The sequence below is a fragment of the Pagrus major genome, chromosome 23 (assembly GCF_040436345.1).
Source record: "Pagrus major chromosome 23, Pma_NU_1.0".
In the NCBI taxonomy this organism is placed as follows: domain Eukaryota; kingdom Metazoa; phylum Chordata; class Actinopteri; order Spariformes; family Sparidae; genus Pagrus; species Pagrus major.
Window position 1 is genome coordinate 13,651,425 of NC_133237.1, and position 20,531 is coordinate 13,671,955.

At 39.8% G+C, this 20,531-nt stretch overlaps 1 protein-coding gene across 4 annotated transcripts in view; it reads right to left on the reverse strand.

Moving 5' to 3' along the window:
- Positions 1-949: 949 nt before the first annotated feature.
- The window catches only part of LOC141019140 (neuronal-specific septin-3-like), a 92,526-nt gene continuing 72,944 nt past the window's right edge, over positions 950-20,531 (reverse strand). For all 4 annotated transcript variants that reach the window (XM_073493969.1, XM_073493972.1, XM_073493970.1 and 1 more), the window contains 9 exons: positions 11,345-11,554; positions 9,411-9,539; positions 8,940-9,021; positions 8,548-8,685; positions 5,985-6,102; positions 5,083-5,178; positions 4,430-4,526; positions 3,379-3,430; positions 950-2,514 (listed from right to left, as the gene is read on the reverse strand). In XM_073493969.1, coding sequence (XP_073350070.1) covers positions 2,373-2,514; positions 3,379-3,430; positions 4,430-4,526; positions 5,083-5,178; positions 5,985-6,102; positions 8,548-8,685; positions 8,940-9,021; positions 9,411-9,539; positions 11,345-11,554 — 1,064 coding nt within the window. In that variant the 3' untranslated portion in view covers positions 950-2,372. The remainder of the gene's footprint in view (positions 2,515-3,378; positions 3,431-4,429; positions 4,527-5,082; positions 5,179-5,984; positions 6,103-8,547; positions 8,686-8,939; positions 9,022-9,410; positions 9,540-11,344; positions 11,555-20,531) is intronic.

Here is a 20,531-nt window from a genome sequence, read left to right on the forward strand (position 1 = left end):
GCCATACACTGACCTAGCAGGCAGCCATATTGATTTCAGAGGCTAATCAAGGAAAAGCTTAATGACATAGCAATTAAAGTGCTCCAGTACACAAATTACACCTGCGATTAAATGCTACAGGGATCAGGTGTAGAAAAAAATTATCCAAAGGGTGGTCTATACAGTCAGAGAATATGAACTGATGAATTCATGCAGGCATTCATGCATCTTAAAGGGCAACTCCACCAATTGTACACATTAAAGTGTGTTTACAGGTCTTGGGGAGTACAACTGCTTATATGAAAAAAAGTAGTATAAAGCCTTTTGTAGCTTCAGAGGAGGCTGAATGCTACTTGATAAACTGTCTCCAGTGGTGTCACCCAGTGGCTCAGCTGCATTGTGGGAAATTTAGGTGCCAGGTTTTGAGAAGCAGTCCACTGGTCTAGCATTGCACTTGTACAACACTGTTGGACTCATTATGGACAGAACCAGAGATATCGCCTTTTTGACTACACACATTTTTCTTCCTTTTCAAAACCTCATGCATCACATAAACCACAATGCCACAATGACAATTTAATGAGATTACATGAAGCTTCCTCTGCAGCCCCAATATTGGTGAAGCCACCAATTTTACACATTAAAGTGATTGCATATGTGTATGTGTATATATATATATATATATATATATATATTTATATATATATTTATATATATATATATATATATATATATATATATATATATATATATATATATATATATATATATATATATATATATATATATATACACACACACACACACACACATGTGTATATATGTGTATATATGTATAAACACCTGCAATCACCTTAATGTGTAAAATTGGTGGAATGCATTCATGGGTTAAAAAACAGTTTAGCTTTAAAAGACAAATGCTCAAAAATAGAAAGAAATTCTAACTAAATCAACAACATCAGAGAAAGTATATATTTACAACTTTAATCTTTATTTCTTTAAAATAAGATAAAGGAAAATTTGTTATTATCAATAATACAAGTACAAAAAAATGCATCAGAACACAGAAGAATATACAGGACAGAGCATGACAGTGACAGCTTAGGGAATTATACTATACGGTTCAAACAGATAAAGATCCTTTGTATATTATGGAAAACAGGAGTAAAAGCAGGCTGGTCAATGGAAGAAAATATTTCTTTTTATAGATAAATGAAGTGAAAGCATTGAAAAATGTCTAAATGTAGCTCATCTTGGCACCAACAAACCTGCTCTCTTTCCAGTTTCAGCCAACATGCTAGCAAACATTCTCCAATAAATAAGGCACTTCGATGGGCCCAAAAGCAGGAAAAATATTTGTGTGTGTGCTTGTATGTGTCTGTGTCTGTATGTGTTTGTGCGAATAATCCGAATAAGTGGACCACAACTGATGACAAACGTTCACATTTTATATCGTGCATAAATACCTACTCATCTTAAATCACTCTTAAGATATTTCTATTAATAAACAATGACATTTATTACTGGGAATTTAAAAAGATGTCAAGGACCTGACATCCATATTTAACATGACACAAACATTTAACAGTTAAAGCAAAACACAGCTTGTGACAAAAATAAAATGATAAACTCAAACATATGATGTGCTATTTGACAACCATCTCTGTTGTTGTGTAACTGTGGGGAGAGAGCTGAATGATGTTGCATCTCACACACACACAGACTGGTATGCCTGCGTGTGTGTGTCACATGTTGGCAAAGTGCTGCCCAGCACCCTTCCAACATGCTTGTCAATGACAGACTATGTAGTGATCAAGTGCAATAATGAATATCATCACTTCCCACATATATTGATACAGCTGTGTGCATAAAGACAGAAAACTGTGCTTCTGTCACTGCATGAAATCTTATAAGCACTGCTAAGAAATATCAAACTTGAAAAAAGCAAAAGTGGACGAGGTTAACATGTTACTGATTAAGGCAATTCTGGCGCTTGCAGATATCAAGCATCAGCTCGTTCTCTTTGGCAGATGCCTAATGTTTGGCACCACAAGTAAAAACCAAAGGTTAACTGTAAGATCTGGAAGCAGGTAAAAATCAAGCTGCAGCACATTACAAAGAATCAAACTTCTCTTCACTCTCTTTGTCAACGATAGTGAGAGGATAGTGTTTGTTAATGAGGCAATAAACTGATATGAAACAGCCCATTTAGCCGCCAAAAGTCACTGAAAATAAAGTCCCCCTGGCAGGCTTTTAAGTTTCTATCCCACCTGTGAGAAAAAGATGGATGGAGTGGAGGGCTGGAGTGGTGGGAAGACTGTCAATGAAGGTCAAAGTCTTATAGCAAATTAATTAGACCCAGTTGAGGTCAGCTGCAGCGGGGCGGGCGGTGTCTACATCTCATGGGCAGCAAGATGATGTTCAGGGATACCATTGGCATGAGCCACCACCGTGTTATTCTCATTGAGGCGCCTCACGCGATACATTTCATAGTGGATGCTGCTGGTGATGTCCTTAATGTTCTGCATATGGGTCCTGAAAAAAACACACATTTACACACCCATAAGAAATCAGTACAAGAGACAGACAACTTTACAATAATATCTAAAGTCCCCCTCCATTCAAAAATGTGTTCCGTGCAGAATTACATGCGTGCCGTTATTTTGATCACCACAGAGTTGGTTTAAGTTGTGTAATGCTGCATGTGTGTTGGTCAGCTGGTCTCCTTTGTTACTGCTGATCGCTGCTCTGCTCTGTTAACGTTTTGGGTGATGGCGTAAAAGGTATTCACAAACATGTGGCCTACTTCACATTCGGCTTGCCAAGGTAATTATTTAGAAATCAAATAATGGAAATGCTTGCAACTACTGACTATTTGAAGACTGATTACAAGATGACTCTAGTGTTTGTGCAAAGTAGATAATCGGGGTGCTGCATTGCCCTCGCTGTTGATTTTCTGCCTTTTTTGTTCCGTAAACATCAAGTTATTAATTAAGATTTAGAAAATAGATTTTTGACATTTGTGAATCGATTCTGAATTTTAAGAGATGAGAATCAAGACTCTTATGTGAACCAATTTTTCACCCACTTGCACCACTACTGAGAATTGACTCTAAATGAAGTTTCTGTTTCTGCAGTTTAAAATATTTGAAATCAAAAGTATTTCCATATTCATTTAGATTCTGGATGCTTTCACTGGATGGATCAAATAAATGTAATTTTTAAGAATTTTGCAATAATTTAACCCTTTAGTATAAATATTAGATACAAATTAACAATGAAAGCAGAGCATTTCTTTAATTTCATAACACAATTTTAGACGGGACCTTTAAACATACACATCACAAGTCTGCATGAAAGAATTTAAGACATATTGATATGGAGAGAAAACTCCCTTACCTGATGAGGAGATCCCGTAAATAGGCAAACTCACAGTGGGCTATGTTCTCAACTAAAGGAGAGAGAGAAAGTATGAGCTATCAGAAATAATTTAAGGTCAGTTAAAACAGGTGACAGTAGGACTGACTGATGAAAAAAATCCAAAAACAAACAGTATGACAGCTGTGAGCTGTTTCCTTGCCATAAAGTTTCCAAAAGAGTCCACTAGGTGGAGTCAGTGATCTCAGTGTGACAAATGCTGTATGTCATCTCAACACTCGGATGCCCTAAACCAATGCAGATCTCTGTTAATAACTTCATCTACATAAAGTCCTTCTGAAGAGATAAGAGCCTATCTACTAAAAAAGAAGCAATCCTGCCAGACGTGTGTGTGTGTGTGTGTGTCAGCTCTGCACACTCTGCAGGAAATTATACTTCCTTAATGAGACACTTGATAGAGGGGTGGTGCCTCCTGTCTGGAGTGGATAACATAATTAAATATTGAAAGACAAATCCTGCAGTAAGAATGGTTGTTAACAAAACCCAACACTGTACTGTTACAGTACTTGTCTTTTGGCAAGCTGAATAACGATAAAGAAAAACAAAAAAGAAAAAAAAAATCTATTGGGTTTTTTCACTTGATACTATAAATTGGAATAAAAGACAGCTACATCCATAAAGTTTTTACTCTCCTCAACATGTTTTATTTCCTATATGAGTTTCCACAGTGTACCTTTTGTGATACAATAGGGGATGTGTGGGTTGGGGGAACCAAGTAAACAAATCAGGCCTCTTCAGACAGCGTGTGTCTGCTGAAGGCCTGAGCCAGCTGCACGGCACACGACACCAGTCTGAAGACTGAATGGAGCTTTGTTTTATTGACTGACGGACTCAGTGAGGTCTTTACCCATCTCCCTTTTGTCTTTTCTTCTCAACAAAAAAAAGTTAGTTATGTGGATGCTGACAGATTCTGTCCTAAAAGTGTCTCTCAATATAAATTTGAATAGACAAACAAAAAAGGGAAAACAGGCGAAACATTTAAACAGGAGGAAAGAAGGGGTGAATGTTGTACCTTCAATGGTTCCCCATTTGGTTTTCCTCCCCAGCAGCCTCCTGCCGTTGACCTGGTACTCCTGATCGCTGCCCACCACAGCAAATGGGATCATCTCCTGCTCACAGGTTAAAGATCAACAGTCAATGGGGTCAGAAATGAGTGAAGTCAAGTACATTAAAAATGACTCTGAGCATAAATGAGGATAATAGTCACAACTCCTGCCACGAGTGTCACGATTCTCCAAATGCATGATTCAATTTGACTTTCTATTTTAAGGTCACGATAAATGTTTTGATTAAAACATTTTTTTTCATCGCTGGTCGTGGTCTGACAATTGTCATTTACATTTTCAAATTCTTCTTCAAAAATAATATTATTAAGATATTAAGAATATTACTAAGAATATATTTTTTGGAATGTACACTTCCACCACACCATATGGTCAAATTTAAATCATTTATTTAAAGTGAAATGACAATTTTTAATACAATGTTAAAAGGCAAGAGGGTAACTTTACGACATCATCTTGCAAAAAGTCATTGGTAATGTTTGTTTTTCTTCAGACAAACTGGATTTGTGCATCGAATGCTCGTTTCAATTGATTTGCGTTTTTTAGTTAAAATTGTGACAACTCTACTTTTTAAGGCAAGTGGTTTAAATGATCCCCTCACCCTGATCTTCTCATTGATCATTCTGTCCTCAGCATCCTCGTCAAATTCTTTCTGGGGGTATACGTCAATCCCGTTGGCTCGCAGCTCTTCCCTGATCTGGTGAGAGCAATTTCAAACAAAAGGAATAAACAAACTTTTAACCTGCTACAGTTTTGAAAGGACATAAGCTGAGACCTTCAATTAGAAGAGTAATTAGGCAGACCTGCTTGATGTAGTCTTGAGAGACATCAAACAAATGTACCTAAATTGCCGCACGGTACAGATTAAGGTGGTATTAACACAAATCTGCCTTCTAATCTACTCCAAAAGTTTGAGCTTAGTCGTTAATTGCTCCCTGTGTACAAACAAAACAGAAAACCTCACAAGATGGAAGCCTATGCATAAACCTGTGCGTACACCAAGTCTGCCATACACATATACAAACACACACGTGCACACGCACATAAACCAGGGGGAGTTTAGCTTCCTCATTGCTAATGAGAGGAGGGAAAACCCTGAGATCCTTGAAGTAATGCCAGTAAAAACATACAAATGAACGGCTGCAGCCTTATTAACTGTGAGGAGGAAGTGGAGAAACTAAAGGGTAAAGAGTGGGAAAAATGAAAGAGACGCTCTTGAGGTCTTGCTGGACTACAGCCATGTTGTCTGATGATTCAGAGAGCAGGAGGGAAGTACCAGAAAGAAGCACTACAGAAAACCACAGGAATATATCTGATCACCAGTTGCTGCACCACAAACATTAAAAAAAGCAAGCATGGAGAGAGAGAGATTAAAAATGAGCATTTTATTTTAATATCATAAATGGGGATTTAACAAAAGAAAAAGAATTAAATTAAGATAAAATGATATGAATTCTATAAAGAAACAAATGTAAAAAGAAAAGAAGATTGGTAAGACGTTACCTTCTTTTTGAAGAAGTCCCTCTCCTCCAGGGTGAGTGTGTCTGCCTTGGCAATGACTGGGACAATGTTGACCACCTTACTGAGACGTCTCATGAATTCTACATCAAGAGGCCGCAGACTGAGAAAGAAAAAGGCAACACATGAGAACCAGGGACAGAGGGAAGCAGACATAAGATGTAAATACACGAGAACCTGAAATGAATGTGTAACACAAAACTCTTCCACCAGAGGGCAGATGTTCCTAACAACCCAGATAGAGACTGATAGAGAACTACTGTGCTAACATACAGTATTTACAGTTCCAACTATTGCAGTAATCATACTCTACAATGTGTGTGAACAGCTGCTTGATGAGGATGAAAAGGACTTGTGGTCTGTGGAACAGCTCAGGCCTTTTCCCGCAGTTTGGAAAGAGCATCTGCATGTGGTTTACGGGAGTGCTTTCTGGCTAACAACACTTTGACAAAGACAATCCATTGTCACCACGGCGTCTCGTGTGCCATGCGAGAGCACACTGAAAAGGCAAAATTGACTGCAAGCTCCCAGACACCCACACAGACTCTCTGTCTCCCTCATCCTTCCTGCCTCTCTCCCATTAGACTTTTTAAGGCAAACCCTGAGCAGCTGCTGGCCAGCCCATGTGACATCTGTAGTGCTGGATCAACATGAAACGTTGCTGGATGGGGCACAGAGACAGGGGGCCATTTCACACCAGCCCCCTGCCTGAGTAAAGACAGGCCATGACACAAAGTGCAGCACTTGAATGGCTGCTCTATGGTCAACTGTGTGTCTTTGTGTGTGTGCTCGAATGAGGCTGACAATCCACAGCTGCTCAACATTTTCCCAAGACCGACCACTGCACTCGACTAGAGTTACACAAATGCAATAGCTATAAAATGCACAGTGAATCTATCACTTAATGGACACGTGGGACTGTGTGCACCCTCCCCCCTCTTATTTCTTCTGCTAGTAGACCCCGAACAGTGAGAGGCCGATCCAACACAGTGGAGAGGGACGGCAGTTTATGCAGTTCGATCAGAGCCAGATGTGTGTGTCTGTAAGAGATCCAGGAGGAGAAACTCGGGACATTGTGCTGCTTCAGGGCCTGGCGAGAGGAGCCCATCTTTCCAGTGTGTGTGTGTGTGTGCATTGTGTTCTGGGATATGTTGCATCGTGCTGAGCGGAAATCTGTGTGCGTGTGTTCAATAATGGCAGAGAGATGTTTCACATCACTGCACACTGAAAATAAAAGTCTGTATCAATATATGATCTGTTAACAAATGCTCAACAGACTGTTATTGCCAGTAACAATGACAGTTGTTTTTCCAGTTAATGTAATTTAATGGTATTGTCACTCAGGGGCAAGTCAGAGGCCTGTACTACGAAGCAGGATCTTGGGTTAGAGGGACAAATTCAGGGTTAACCCTGGGTCGACTAATCGAGTTGATAACAATTTTCGTGTGATCGCTTAGCGTGATTGTGGTTGTTAGGCTTAGTGAAGCCAGATAACAAAAATATATCTTGGGTATGTTGAACTTGCTTCAAAGTGCAGGCGTGTAGACAAGTAATGAAATGACTTGACGGATAGCCAAAGTCGAGTGGGAGTTCGATGAGAAGAGTTTTCGCAGAGAGTTCGATGGAAAGATTGATACCACTCTCATGTCTGTATGCCAAACATGATGCTACTGCCAGTAGCCAGCTAACTTAGCCTAGTACAAAAACTAGGAACAGAATGAAAGATCTAAAGATGGCTTTGTTTCACACCCCGTGGAATTTCTGACCTCTAGCGGTACTATGGAGTAGTATTTTTGTGAGCGGGCCCCGTTTTTTTTGTCTTGCACGAGGATGCACATGCCTGATACAGTTCTACCAATGGTTTCCCCCTATTCCACTGATCTAAAGGTGGCTGTAATATGCCAACAGAGGCAGGGAAGAAGAGGACTGCAAGCTAGTAAACAAAAATATTAACAACACATGATATGAAATACTTTAAAAATCAGCTTTGTAAATGTTTTATGAAGAAGGAATTACATTTAACACTTTTGTAAGACCTCAAAAGATACACATGATATATGTTGGTGAGTAAAAATGTAAATATACAATATACAACAGAGCTCCACAGGGCATCTGTTAGTTGGCTAAATTAGCTAGATGTTGGCAACAGCTTCATATTTACTTTACAGACATCAGAGTGGTTTCAATCTTCTCATCTAACTCTCAAAGTGAGGAAATGAGTTCTCAAAAGTGTCCAACATCTTGTGCTCTTTCTCATCTTAAACTGATGGCAGCACTGATATAATTTAGTGTTTTATGTGCTCATGTGATAGATAGATAGATAGATAGATAGATAGATAGATAGATAGATAGATCTATCTATCTATATCTATATATCTATATCTATATATCTATATCTATATCTATATATCTATATCTATATATCTATATCTATATCTATATCTATATATCTATATCTATATCTATATATCTATCTATATCTATATATCTATCTATATATATATATATATATATATATAAATAAAACCAGGCTTCAATGCGTCCTTACCAGTGTCCGGTCGGGGGGATGAAGTATATGCAACAGTGAACTCTGGAGTCAGGAATCCTTTTCTTCCTGTTGATATTTATCTCCTCCTGCAGGTACGCTTCGTACTGGTCATTAATGAACTTCATGATGGGCTGCCAGCTACATCATGACAGGGATGAATCGAGGGAATGATGATGGAGGAGTGGAAAAGGAAGAGACAGACACATATAAGAGGAAAGGAGGAAGCAACACAGAAGTAGACAAGGAAGGGAAGGGGTAGATAGGATATTAAGTGACATGATAGGTAGAGGAAATGTAAGACAACAGGAAAAGTAGGGTTACAATTTGGTTAGACACAATTTAAATCTTGCTGTTTATAAAGTGAACACAATGATGGCAGAATTGTAGCATACCAGTTCTCATTGTTGATCTGGTCTCCAAAGCCTGGCGTGTCAATGACTGTCAGCTTCATTCTCACTCCCTTCTCCTCAATGTCTGCACACAAAGGAACGCATCAGGTCAGCCAGTTGCAGCACACTGTATATACTGTGGTATACTGTGCACTTTATATACATCTACTGAACCAGGCATTGTAAATGTAAAAAAATTGTCTTGATTCTGCAGTTCCCCTGCCGATTTCTTAATTAGAAAAATAAACTTAAATACAATAACAATTAGAAAACTAGAGACAAAGAGGGATACGGTTCTAAATTTTGGGGGGGACTAGACAAGCAGTATGTAGACTTTGCCATGGCTGACAAAGGGGAAAGTGTACAGACATACGAGAGAAGAAGAAATAAGTATGAGAGGGGTGTATTTTGGCTGACAGACCTACTGACACAGACATACAGAAAACAGAAGGGGCACAGAGAAGAGTTTAATACCATGACTGATGGACTTTATTTCGATCGTTTTGGGGATCTTCTCCTGGGCCGTGGCCAGCACTGACTTACGGCTGACTTTAGACTTAAACAGCGTGTTCATCAGAGTAGACTTTCCTAGGCCACTCTGTCCTGTAAGCAAAAAACACAGTTAGAGCAGTAGACAGACTGAAAAGAAACACACACACACCTCAAGGGAAAAAAAAGAAGTCCTCTTACGCTTACACTGCTCATCACAATAATAAACCCAAACAAGAGTCAGTGATTATTTTCCATGGCAGTTTAAGACTCAGGATGACTCCAGGCTGTCAGTTGTTGGGCTGAGGCAGTGACAAGCTGCAGGTGTCTGTCTGCACAAACACTGCCAGGAAAGCCATTTATAGACATGACAACAGCCCAAACACACCATCAATAAGACAGATAAGACCCCTCGGTAAAACAGTCAGGAGGCATTTGCACACACTTTTAAACTTAATACATAAATGGTTGCTTATAATGATGTGTGTCTGGAAGTTTGTGTTGGCTGATAAAATGCTCTCCACCTGCATAAGAACGACTTGGTGTAGAAGCTGATGAACCAGCAAGACTCCCTATCTCTGAGTCATTATTAACTGTCTGTTTATATTAATGGGACCATCTGTGACCCCTGCACAACACACTAACATCACCACAGGTTGATGAGGAGGAGCTCGGAGGGGCCCACTGAGCAGCAGCATTCACAGTTCAAATTCAGGTTAAGTCAACATGAAGACCCTTACTGATGAAGATGCAGTACAGACAGTCAGCACCACATGTTACATGCAAACATGGATCCTTACAACTAATACAGAAACTAACAGCTGCAGATGATAATGCAGAAAGTTCAAACTTCACTGGGAAGTTTAAGATTTGGCTGTTTCTGTAACAGCTGTATCTCCCAAAGTGTCTCGGTCCAACATTCTTCCACTAACAACCACCAACAGTAATGTGGTGCCAAAGTCCCACGCTTGCTTATGTGGTAGGCTACAGAAGAGCAAATTTTGTTTAAAACTGTGATGAAATAAGTTTGGTGACAACATTTCTTCGTAATGAGGGCAAGACAAAATTATTAGCAAACGAAAACTGACTTAATATCTTAATATCAGTGATCAAAAAGATCACCAAGTATGTCGGTCTGTCTATGTGTCTTTGCTATCAAATACAGACTGCAGACTTTTTCCTTCTTCCCTCTTTTGTACCCAGTTCTTCCCAAAAATAAAAATTAAAACGGACTCCTTCCTTCACTGCTCTCTTTTTCAAGTGGTGGAATATAATTTCACCTGAAAGCAAAAAACACATGGAAACCAGCTTTGTTTACCATTGCCCCCACAACTTTACACAACTAAATCTCATCCCTGAGGCTGCTTCTTAAGCAAGCTTTTTTATTTGACGATGAAACACAGACCAACCGGCGCGTCATCATCCAGGAGGAGACACACCGTAGGGAGGTGGCGTGGGTTTTATGGTGGCGTGGGTTTTATGGTGGCCTGTCTACAGCACTGTTGAGGTGTGTATGTGTGTGTGTGTAATTAGCTCCTGTTTTAAAGGTGTCTGATCACAGTGATGAGAGCTCAGTGAGAAGGAGAGTTTACTGTGTGTGACTACTTATTAAAATAAGTTTGAGGCCTCCATTTTATGTCATAACTTGATTAGAGGGAAAACCTGAATAACAGGACACAGCTGACTGAAGATGTTTGAGATAAACACACATGTAGCTATAATAGCAAACGGGCTGATACTACATGTACACTTTGGAGTCTGCACTTGATGACAAGGCTAAGAATGAAAGTTCATCTTCATAATTAAACATCCATCTTTTCGGTGTACAGTATGTTATTATGCAGTCATGTCAGGTTTTCAGTACAATCCCTGAAACGACTAACAGAAAAGTTAGCAAGTGTACAAAATGCCCTACTTACCCACAACCATAATGTTGAGCTCAAAGCCCTGCTTCATGGCCTTTCTCCTCATCTGCTCCAGAATAGCATCAATGCCCACATAACTGAAGTCCACCACAGGGCCACCGGCCTTCTCCCCATATAGGCCACCCACCGCTGGGGGCACCATAACATCCGGCACCACTGCCTCAGACATGGCACTGCTGCTGTAGCTGGGAATCACCTCTGGCCCTAATTTAACAAAGAAAGAGAAAGAAAGAGAGAAGGTTAGAGGGAATGAGATGAGGATTAAGGGTAAGAATGGAATTGGGTGGAGATATGCGAGAGATAAATGTCTGATTAGCAATGTTGAGGATATGAAAAACTGGTAATATAAGTAAGACAAGGAAGTAGAGAAGAGAGATGCGTGGCAGAGTATGGTATTGGAAAACATCCACATAACTTGAAGAATTTGAGATCCTATGAAAACAACTTACTGTACCGTCAAGCTGCACAAAAACATAAAGCAGTATGACATTTTTAGCAAAACGCTGATTTGCTTTCTGATGGGGAGTTAAATGAGAAAATTGACAACACTCTCATATCCATCCACTTAATAAGAAGCTACAGCTAGCAACCGATGAGCTTAGCTTCAAAAGCATGAAGACTGGATAAAAGAGGAAACTGCAAGCCTGGCTCTGTCCCAAGGCAAAACAAACAAACAAAAACAATCTGCCTACCGTCACTTCTAAAGCTCACTAATAAACTGGCTATATATCTCACTTGTATAAGTCATTCAATAACCGAGTGCAAAAACATCCAGAGGAGGCTGTTACTGGTCCTGGCTAAGAAATAGTCTGGAACATAAACCCTGTAAAACTGCAAAATTACACTTTTAGGCTTCTTTTGTAAAGAAACTTGATATAATTTGTTAATAAATACTGAGCTTGAGAAATGCTGGAGGATGCATTTGTTACCTTAACACAGAGGCAGAGGCATAGCTTTTTCCCCTTATGTCCGGTCTTTATTTTAAGCTAAGCTAACCTGCTGCTGGTTGTAGCCTTATATTTAACAGGCAGATGTGAGAATGGTATTAAGCTTCTTGTCTAATCTCACAAAAAAAGTATTTCTCAAAAAGTTAAATGATTCCTTTAATTATCAGCAATGTCTTGATCCATGAAAATCACTACTGACAGTAGTAAACTGGCCAATCATCAGGACTTTGGCTCCACCCTCTAAAAATTTGGAGCCGAAGCAGCTGATAAATCTGTATAGTTGTCTTAGCCTGCTTTTTAATCAAACAACACACACACCTTCAAACAGAGGCAATGTCCGATCTCATGTCAACACAGACTTTTGACTCAACAGAAAACTATAAGAAAATATACTCTGCACTATTAAAGTACTTTGCACTTGGCAGGAGGTTATCCTTGCAGTTTGATTTGACAATGATTAGCTTAACGTCTTTCTGTGGAATGCCTATTGGATGTGTGTCCAACAGTAAGATAAATATTCAACATTTAATATGTTCATTCAGGTCTGTTAACAGTCATGAATGTGCATGCAGAAAGTGGCTGTAGCTCTGCTTAACAATGTGTTAAGTCAGCTTAGATGAGGAATCCACAGTGTGTATGTTTGTGTCTGTATGTACATTGGTTCATGTAGCTGTGTCCCCCTCACAAGGCCTCCCTTTCCCTCCCTCTCCACAGCGCAGTGTTACTGTCCTGTTAATGCGAGAGTGGAACAGAGGCTGAAACATGATCCACTCACAGAGCAGGCCTGGGTCACACAGACACACACAGGGAGAGTACATGCTTGAGTTTCATACACACTCCTTTTGATCACATAGCTGACCTGTAAGGCGGACCCATGTACAAGCACATGAAAACATGAAATGAAAACATGAACACACACACACACACACACACACACACACACACACACACACACACACACACACACACACACACAGTTAGAGTTAGCCTGGACTGGCAGCCAAGAATTAAACAGCTATTGGATTCCAGCTCAGGCACAAATTTTATTCCACAAACATTTGGCCTGCCACGAGGAGAAGAAGTCCAGACAACGAGCCGGTTCACTCCTATCACTCAGGCAATGTACACTTCAAACTGGCACTGCACTGATTAATGGAAGAAATTCAGTAAAGAATAACATTACTGTAGAAACTCAACAGAAGTTTGTATTCAACGTTTACTTTTATAATGTGCTCCATTGTGTGTGTGTGTGTGTGTGTGTGTGTGTGTGTGTGTGTTATAGAGACCCACCTATGGAAGCAGCTCTCCTGGCCTCCTTCACCACTTCCCCATCCTGTTCCAGCAGTCAGTCAGCAACTTACTGCGACTTACTGCCCTCCACCTCTCCCTCTGAACCTCCCACATTCCCTTACCTCTGTTCGTGTCTTTTTCTCTCAACCTCACCCTTTCCTCTCTTGTCATCAATTTCCCTTCTCCACTCCATCGCTTAGTTTTCTATTGTCTCTCCAGTTTGACTCACCATCTTCCTCTCTCCCATTCATCTGGCTTTTATCTTGAAAATTACATTTATTGTCCTTTTTCTAAACCCTCCAGAATCACATTATTTCCACCCTACACAACCTTTGTTTCTTTTTATCATTCGTTTGCTACTGCTCATGTCAGTCCTTCTCTCTCTCTTACTGCTATGACAGCTATGTGCTGTAAACAGAGATGTTGGCCAGGGGCTAGCACACCTTGACAGGCAACGCTGTGACAACCGAGCCTTACCTGAGGCAGGATGCCACCAAAGCATCAAAGGGAAGGGACATAAAAAGCACTGGGCTGACAGACACTTGAATAGAAGCCTCAAATACTATCCAACAGCTGCTACACCTGCAAAATTCTAAAATAAAGTAATGCCAGAGATATCCTTTAAGAGTTGCTGATTGTCAAAATTGTTTCAGATTGAGTTTATGACAATCAATTAATTAATTGTCGATTTATTCCTAGGAAAAAAATCCCAATCATTCAAAGGTTCCAGTCCCTCAGTTGTAAAGATTTAAGACATTTCTTTTTGATATTGAACTAAAAACCTTTGGATTTTGGACTATTTTTTTGACCAAAAAAAAAAAAAAAAAGTTGTTTTGAGTTGTTTTGTTACAGCTCTACATATATTTGTCACCCAGATGTAGCTGCAGCAGAATTCTTATTTTCCACAGTCTCAAAACCTAAAAATCCCACTCCAATTCTGTATCACACCTCTTATTTGATAGTACTGCGAGTTTAAAAGTGGAAAAAATGACGGTTAATGGATGTTACTTGTTACCTTATCTGTGATAAAATACACAATGAAGTGTGCCCCTGGCTGTGATTTGGCCCCTAATTACAGAACAGTATTTCAATTTTATAATCTTACAATGTGTACAGACCAATGCAGTACCTGTATTTCATGTGAGGTCTTGTTCTGAAATAAGTGCCTATTTCCTTGTTTGAATACAGGGTTCTGCAAAACAATGCCACCCACATCTATTGTGTTAACAAGCTGTCTGTTATGTTTAACAAATAGTAAGCACACACCAATCTCCTGGTGAAGATGGAAAAAACCTGGACCTCAGGTCTGTGTCTCCTGCATCTTAACTAGCTGGTTTCCCAGACAGAAGCAGCAAGACTCTTCAGAGCATTGTTAACTGTCCTTCATGAAAGCACACCGCCCCTTTGGCCCGAGTCAACATAGAGTCAAACACTGTAAACGACTTGGCAAATGCACAACACACACAAAAGGAACAAAAAGTCCTAGACTATTACTGCGGGAAACCTAACATTGAAAATAAATCACTTTCATCACAGGTAGTAAACACTTTCAGTCCAGTGTCTTCAATTTAAGTAAACTACGAATCCCACAGTGTAGCAATGTTGATATAAGAATGTCAAGCTGTAAGTGAAGCGTACAATTCTGTTGTTTTGACAGCGAATAAAAGCAGACTGGTGAAGGACTCAGGAGTCGACGATTGTAAAACATCTGGATAAACTGATCATCTATCACACAGAGGTATTCATTCTTTAAACCCTTCCATGATGGTGTGCCAAAGTGCTGCAGAGCCATAGTGGTTCTGAGCTCGTAAACACAGGTGTCAGGAGACAGCCGCTTGGAGCATGACGCTATAAATGTTAAAAGAAATTTGACCTCCACATGAAAAATGTCTGGGTGGTGGACTTAACCCAACCCTACCAGACATAGGCCAGTCAAAACACTGGCCTGATTGAGAAACTACAGGTTCATGCCAGGTCGAAAAGAGATGAGAACACCACATACTGTAACTGAACACGTTTGGTGGATTTTCTCAAATGAATGATCTGGTTTGGGTATAAACATGGTTTGCAATGCTTTTTCTTATCTCAGTCACAGGCCAACTGATCTGGCTCCAATATTTTAGCAGCACTTTATCAAATATTATGTTAAAATGCCCACAATGTTTGAGATGACTGTCAGTCCTTCTAACTAGTGACGTACACAAACATGCTAACTAGGGCTGTCCTGCATACCATTTTTGGGGCTTCGAAACTTCGTTGACAATTACCTGCAAATATTCTAAGCTTCGATGGGGTGGTGGGGGAGCACAACGCAAGCCATCATACTTACCCCAAACTTGTGGCCATTATTAATTGATATGCAATTATGAGTAACTGGAGACGAGAACAGGAGGGGAGATAACTGTAAATCAATCACTGTCTAGATGAGCAAGTGCTGAGCAGTTGTGAGTGTCCCTCACAAGTATGCTTTTCTATGCGCAGATACAAGACAATGTGCACGCCCCTGCTATTTATGTGTGCTGGTTTTGAGACTAATTAAGCTTCATTAAGGAGCTGAATTTCTCACTCAATGTGTCCACCTAAAATCAACTCTAATACCATGCCACAATTTGATCCAATCAATGACAAAAACCTGCAAGAAATAATACGGCATTTGAAATCTTCCTCCTGCTGCCTTGATATTTTACCAGCAGGGTTCTTCAAAAAAGTTTCAGACTGCAAGACTCCAGATCTGCTACAGATTGTCAACATGTCTCTTCTCTCAGGCGTCTTCCCCCAAGCCATGAAAACTGCAGTCATTAAACCACTCCTGAAGAAGAACAATCTAGAGACATCAGTAATGAATAATATAGGCCCATATCAAACCTCCCAATTTTAAGTAAAATCATTGAAAAAGCTGTTTTTCAACAGCTGAACAATTACTTAAAAATAAATGGCTGTTTTGATGTCTTCCAATCAGGATTTCGACCACATCACAGCGCTGAAACTGCTCTTGTCAAAGTCCTCAATGACATTCATTTAAACACAGACAGTGGCAAAATTTCAGTCTTAGTATTACTGGATCTCAGTGCTGCGTTTGACATGGTCGACCACAATATACAACTGGACCGACTGGAAAACTGGGTGCGACTCTCTGGTACAGCACCAAATTGGTTTAAATCCTATCTAAATGATAGAGACTACTTTGTGTCTAATGGTAATTACACATCTGAGCGGATGAAAATGACAAGCGGAGTACCCCAGGGCTCCATTCTGGGGCCTCTACTATTCAACATTTATATGCTTCCTCTAGCTCAGATCATGGAAAACAACAAAATATGTTACCATAGTTATGCAGATGACACACAAATCTACATAACCACATCACCAGGGGACTATAATCCAAAACAAACGCTGAGTAGATGCGTTGAACAAATCTATGATTGGATGTGTGAGAGTTTTCTTCAGTTAAACAAAGATAAGACTGATAATTGTTTTTGGAGCCGAGGAAGAACGACTAACAGTCTCTGCTCAGCTTCAATCTGTAATGTTGCAAACTACAAACCAAGCTAGAAACCTCGGTGTAATCATGGACTCAGACCTGAATTTCAGCAGCCACACTAAGACAATTACAAAGTCAGCCTACTATCATCTTAAGAATATATCCAGGATAAAAGGACCTATGTCTCGGCAGGATTTGGAAAAACTTGTCTATGCATTTATCTTCAGCCGACTAGACTACTGTAACGATGTCTTTACAGGACTTTCTAAAAATTCTATCAGACAGCTGCAGCTGATTCAGAACACTGCTGCTCGAGTCCTAAGAAGAACCAAAAAGGTAGATCACATCACTCCAGTTCTTAGATCTTTACACTGGCTTCCTGTCAGTCAAATAATAGATCCTGCTGTTGGTTTATAAAGCACTGAATGGTTTCGGGCCACAATACATTTCTGATCTGCTGCTACGTTATGAACCATCCAGACCTCTGAGGTTGTCAGGTACAGGTCTGCTTTCAGTCCCTAGAGTCAAAACTAAACATGGAGAAGCAGCGTTCAGTTATTATGCGCCACATATCTGGAACAAACTCCCTGAAAACTGCAGGTCTGCTCCAACTCTCACCTCTTTTAAATCAAGGCTGAAGACCTTTCTGTTTGCCACTGCCTTTCACTGAAGCAATTATTAATAAGTAAGTAAGAACTTATTAGAGCTGATTTATGCTCGTTGCTTCTTATTTTCGAGGGATGGAGTCTTACAGGAAGGCAAAATTTTCTGTCAAAGTTACAACAACTGAATGCTAATTTAACAGTATTTTTCTAGTTTGTGTTTTCACTGTGCTCTTCTTACTGGCTTGAAGGAGGCTCTGAACGCAAAGGAGGGTGTCATGGCTTTCTATGTTACAGTCACACTGAAGCAAAATTTGAGTCAAAGCCTGATCACTGATGTGTTTGTTTGCTTGTCCATCGCTGTCCGTTAAATCAGATCAAACCACACACACACAGTCCTGATGAAGCAGATGAGCTCCATTTGAGTGATGGGGTTAGGGTAAAAAAAAAAAAAAAACTATATACCTATATGTACTGTATTTTAGGGCTTTAATTTTGATTGATTTGATTTTACTTATTTAGCCATGTCGAGTCGTTTATGCTCGAGAGAAATACTGAAGATTTTAAACAGTGTTTTCAGGAGCTACAAATCAACTCAAATGTTCTCAATACATAAACAACATCAGTCGTACATCATTGATTTTAGAGTGAATTATCCCTCTGCTCTACTTTCTAAAAAGGTTTTCCCCTATATCAGCTCCAGTTATGGGATTGCATGGACACTATTTCCTTTGAGTCTGTAAGAAAGCAAAATTAATTTTAGAAATTGGAGAGCAGAGAATGACTCATGGGGCTCACTGTGATCCTGTTTTCAATTACAGGCACTAAAGAAAATTTTTTTCTTGCTTCCACCAGGATCAAATTACTTTGTTTTTTGTAAATAAGGCCAGCAGTCTCCTACACCACAAAGCATTTTGGAGCGGAGAAAAAGTTGAGAGCAAGGAGGAGAAAGGAGCAGAAAGCCAAAGTTGGAAGAAAAGTCAAGAAGAAGGCAAGATTGTGGGGATAAGCATGAGATAAAGAGGAGAAGCAGGAAAGGAAGAGGACTTTTGAGTAGGGGGAGGTAAAAAAGATGAGGTCAGGGCAGAGGAAGGAGTGTGGAATGGAGGAGGCAGGGAGGAAAAAGTTAGAAAAAAAAGCTTTTTGGAGGGAAGCGTTTGTGATTTATTCCACTTCCATTCCTCACTAACTACACACAGGCCTCCAAACAGGGATGTAAATACAGTGAAAGCAGCTAAACATGTCAAGGCACTGAAACTACGAAGAACTATGAAGAACACTGGGACTGTGTCGTCTATGTTTAGTGGAGATGTGGTCAAAACCACTGAGCCTTGCCTCAGCTGTCCAGGGTGTTGATCTTGACAGCGTGGCGCGCAGGTCATGGGTCACGTCCCAGTTTAGGTTGGAAAAGAATTGCGCTGAGGTTAGTCCCAGTATGACAAACCAGTGGTTTGACCTTCTCAACAAACTGACCTGAATCACTAGAGAGGAATCCAGAGAAAGACACGGACAGGAAACTATGACCAGGATAAGTTCATAGAAGAGTGATTCACTCAGTGATACTACAAATTCTCTTTCTTTATTTAGACACTTTTATGACTGTGTGATGCAGAAAGTACCAACTTCTCTCTATTTTAATGAGCCATCACATAATGTTTTCTTTTATCTGCTGGAAAAGAAAATTAAACAACAGTCTGTAAACACTCAATTCAACAAATGAGTCTTCAAGATGAGTCAAACTCTTTTTTACACATATTGTTAGTGAGTGAGCTATATTTATTTATGTATTACTGTAGTCCTATTATCATTATAATTATTATATACCATAATACACAATGGTATTGTTGTTTTTCCATTCAACCACAATGTCAGTTCTCAAGACCATGAACATGAATGTAATGGATCAGCTTAACAAAGCTGTCCACATTTAAACAGACAGTGACACTGATATTACAAAAAAGTATTCATATTATTGTCATATTTATTTTTGCAAATCACTTGGCCCTATAATATTTTCAGGTTGCAAGTTGCTAGCCACAAACTTTAACATCAGTGCTTGTGAACTCTTAAGTATAAATGGAATGTAAGTACTCATCATGCAAAATATAAACAATCACTTTGAAAGTGAAGTTTCTGTGGCTGAGCGTAAAAAAGGTCCTCCACTATGCACAGTTCATCCAAGTGGGGAGGCAGCTTGAAAGCAACACACATTAGTGGACTGATCCACTAAATGGGTCTTTTGCATCTTTTCTCCACTCTTTTCATGGAGCCCTCTTTAAAACCATCTGCTCCTCTTCTCCCTTATTTACATTCCCAGACAGGACAAAGGAGGTTTGTTGTCTAGTCTCATCTTAACATGGCTACATTTGATTTGATGGTGACCTAGATGCTTCTTCAGAAGTGTGTAGGCTGCTGCAAATCTTATGTGATGCGATAAAATCAAAAAGGTTCCTGTGAGGCCCTTCCAGTGGATCTCAAGCTTGTTTTTTTCCAGTTGATTTTCCCCAAAAGGAGGAGATTATACAAACACAACTGAGAAACTTGCAAAGAAAGAACAAAGTGCATGTGGCCATGAAATTACATTGAATTTGGGTTTCCAAGCAGCCCTCCAGCACAGAATCAATTAGATACCCCAGACCACATGGGTTTGGGACAGACCCAGGAGATGGACATAAACACCCATGCACACACACCCGAACACTTTTTCCCACCCTCTGACAGTGAATCCCTTAATAAAACGGGGAAATTTGAGTGTTTGTGCAGCAAAGCCCGGTTCCCAGAGTCCTAATCGTTCAGATCTCTGGGGAAATCTGCCCTCTGACCCCTGCAGGGTCCAACTCGCTCATCGTGTCACCTGGCAC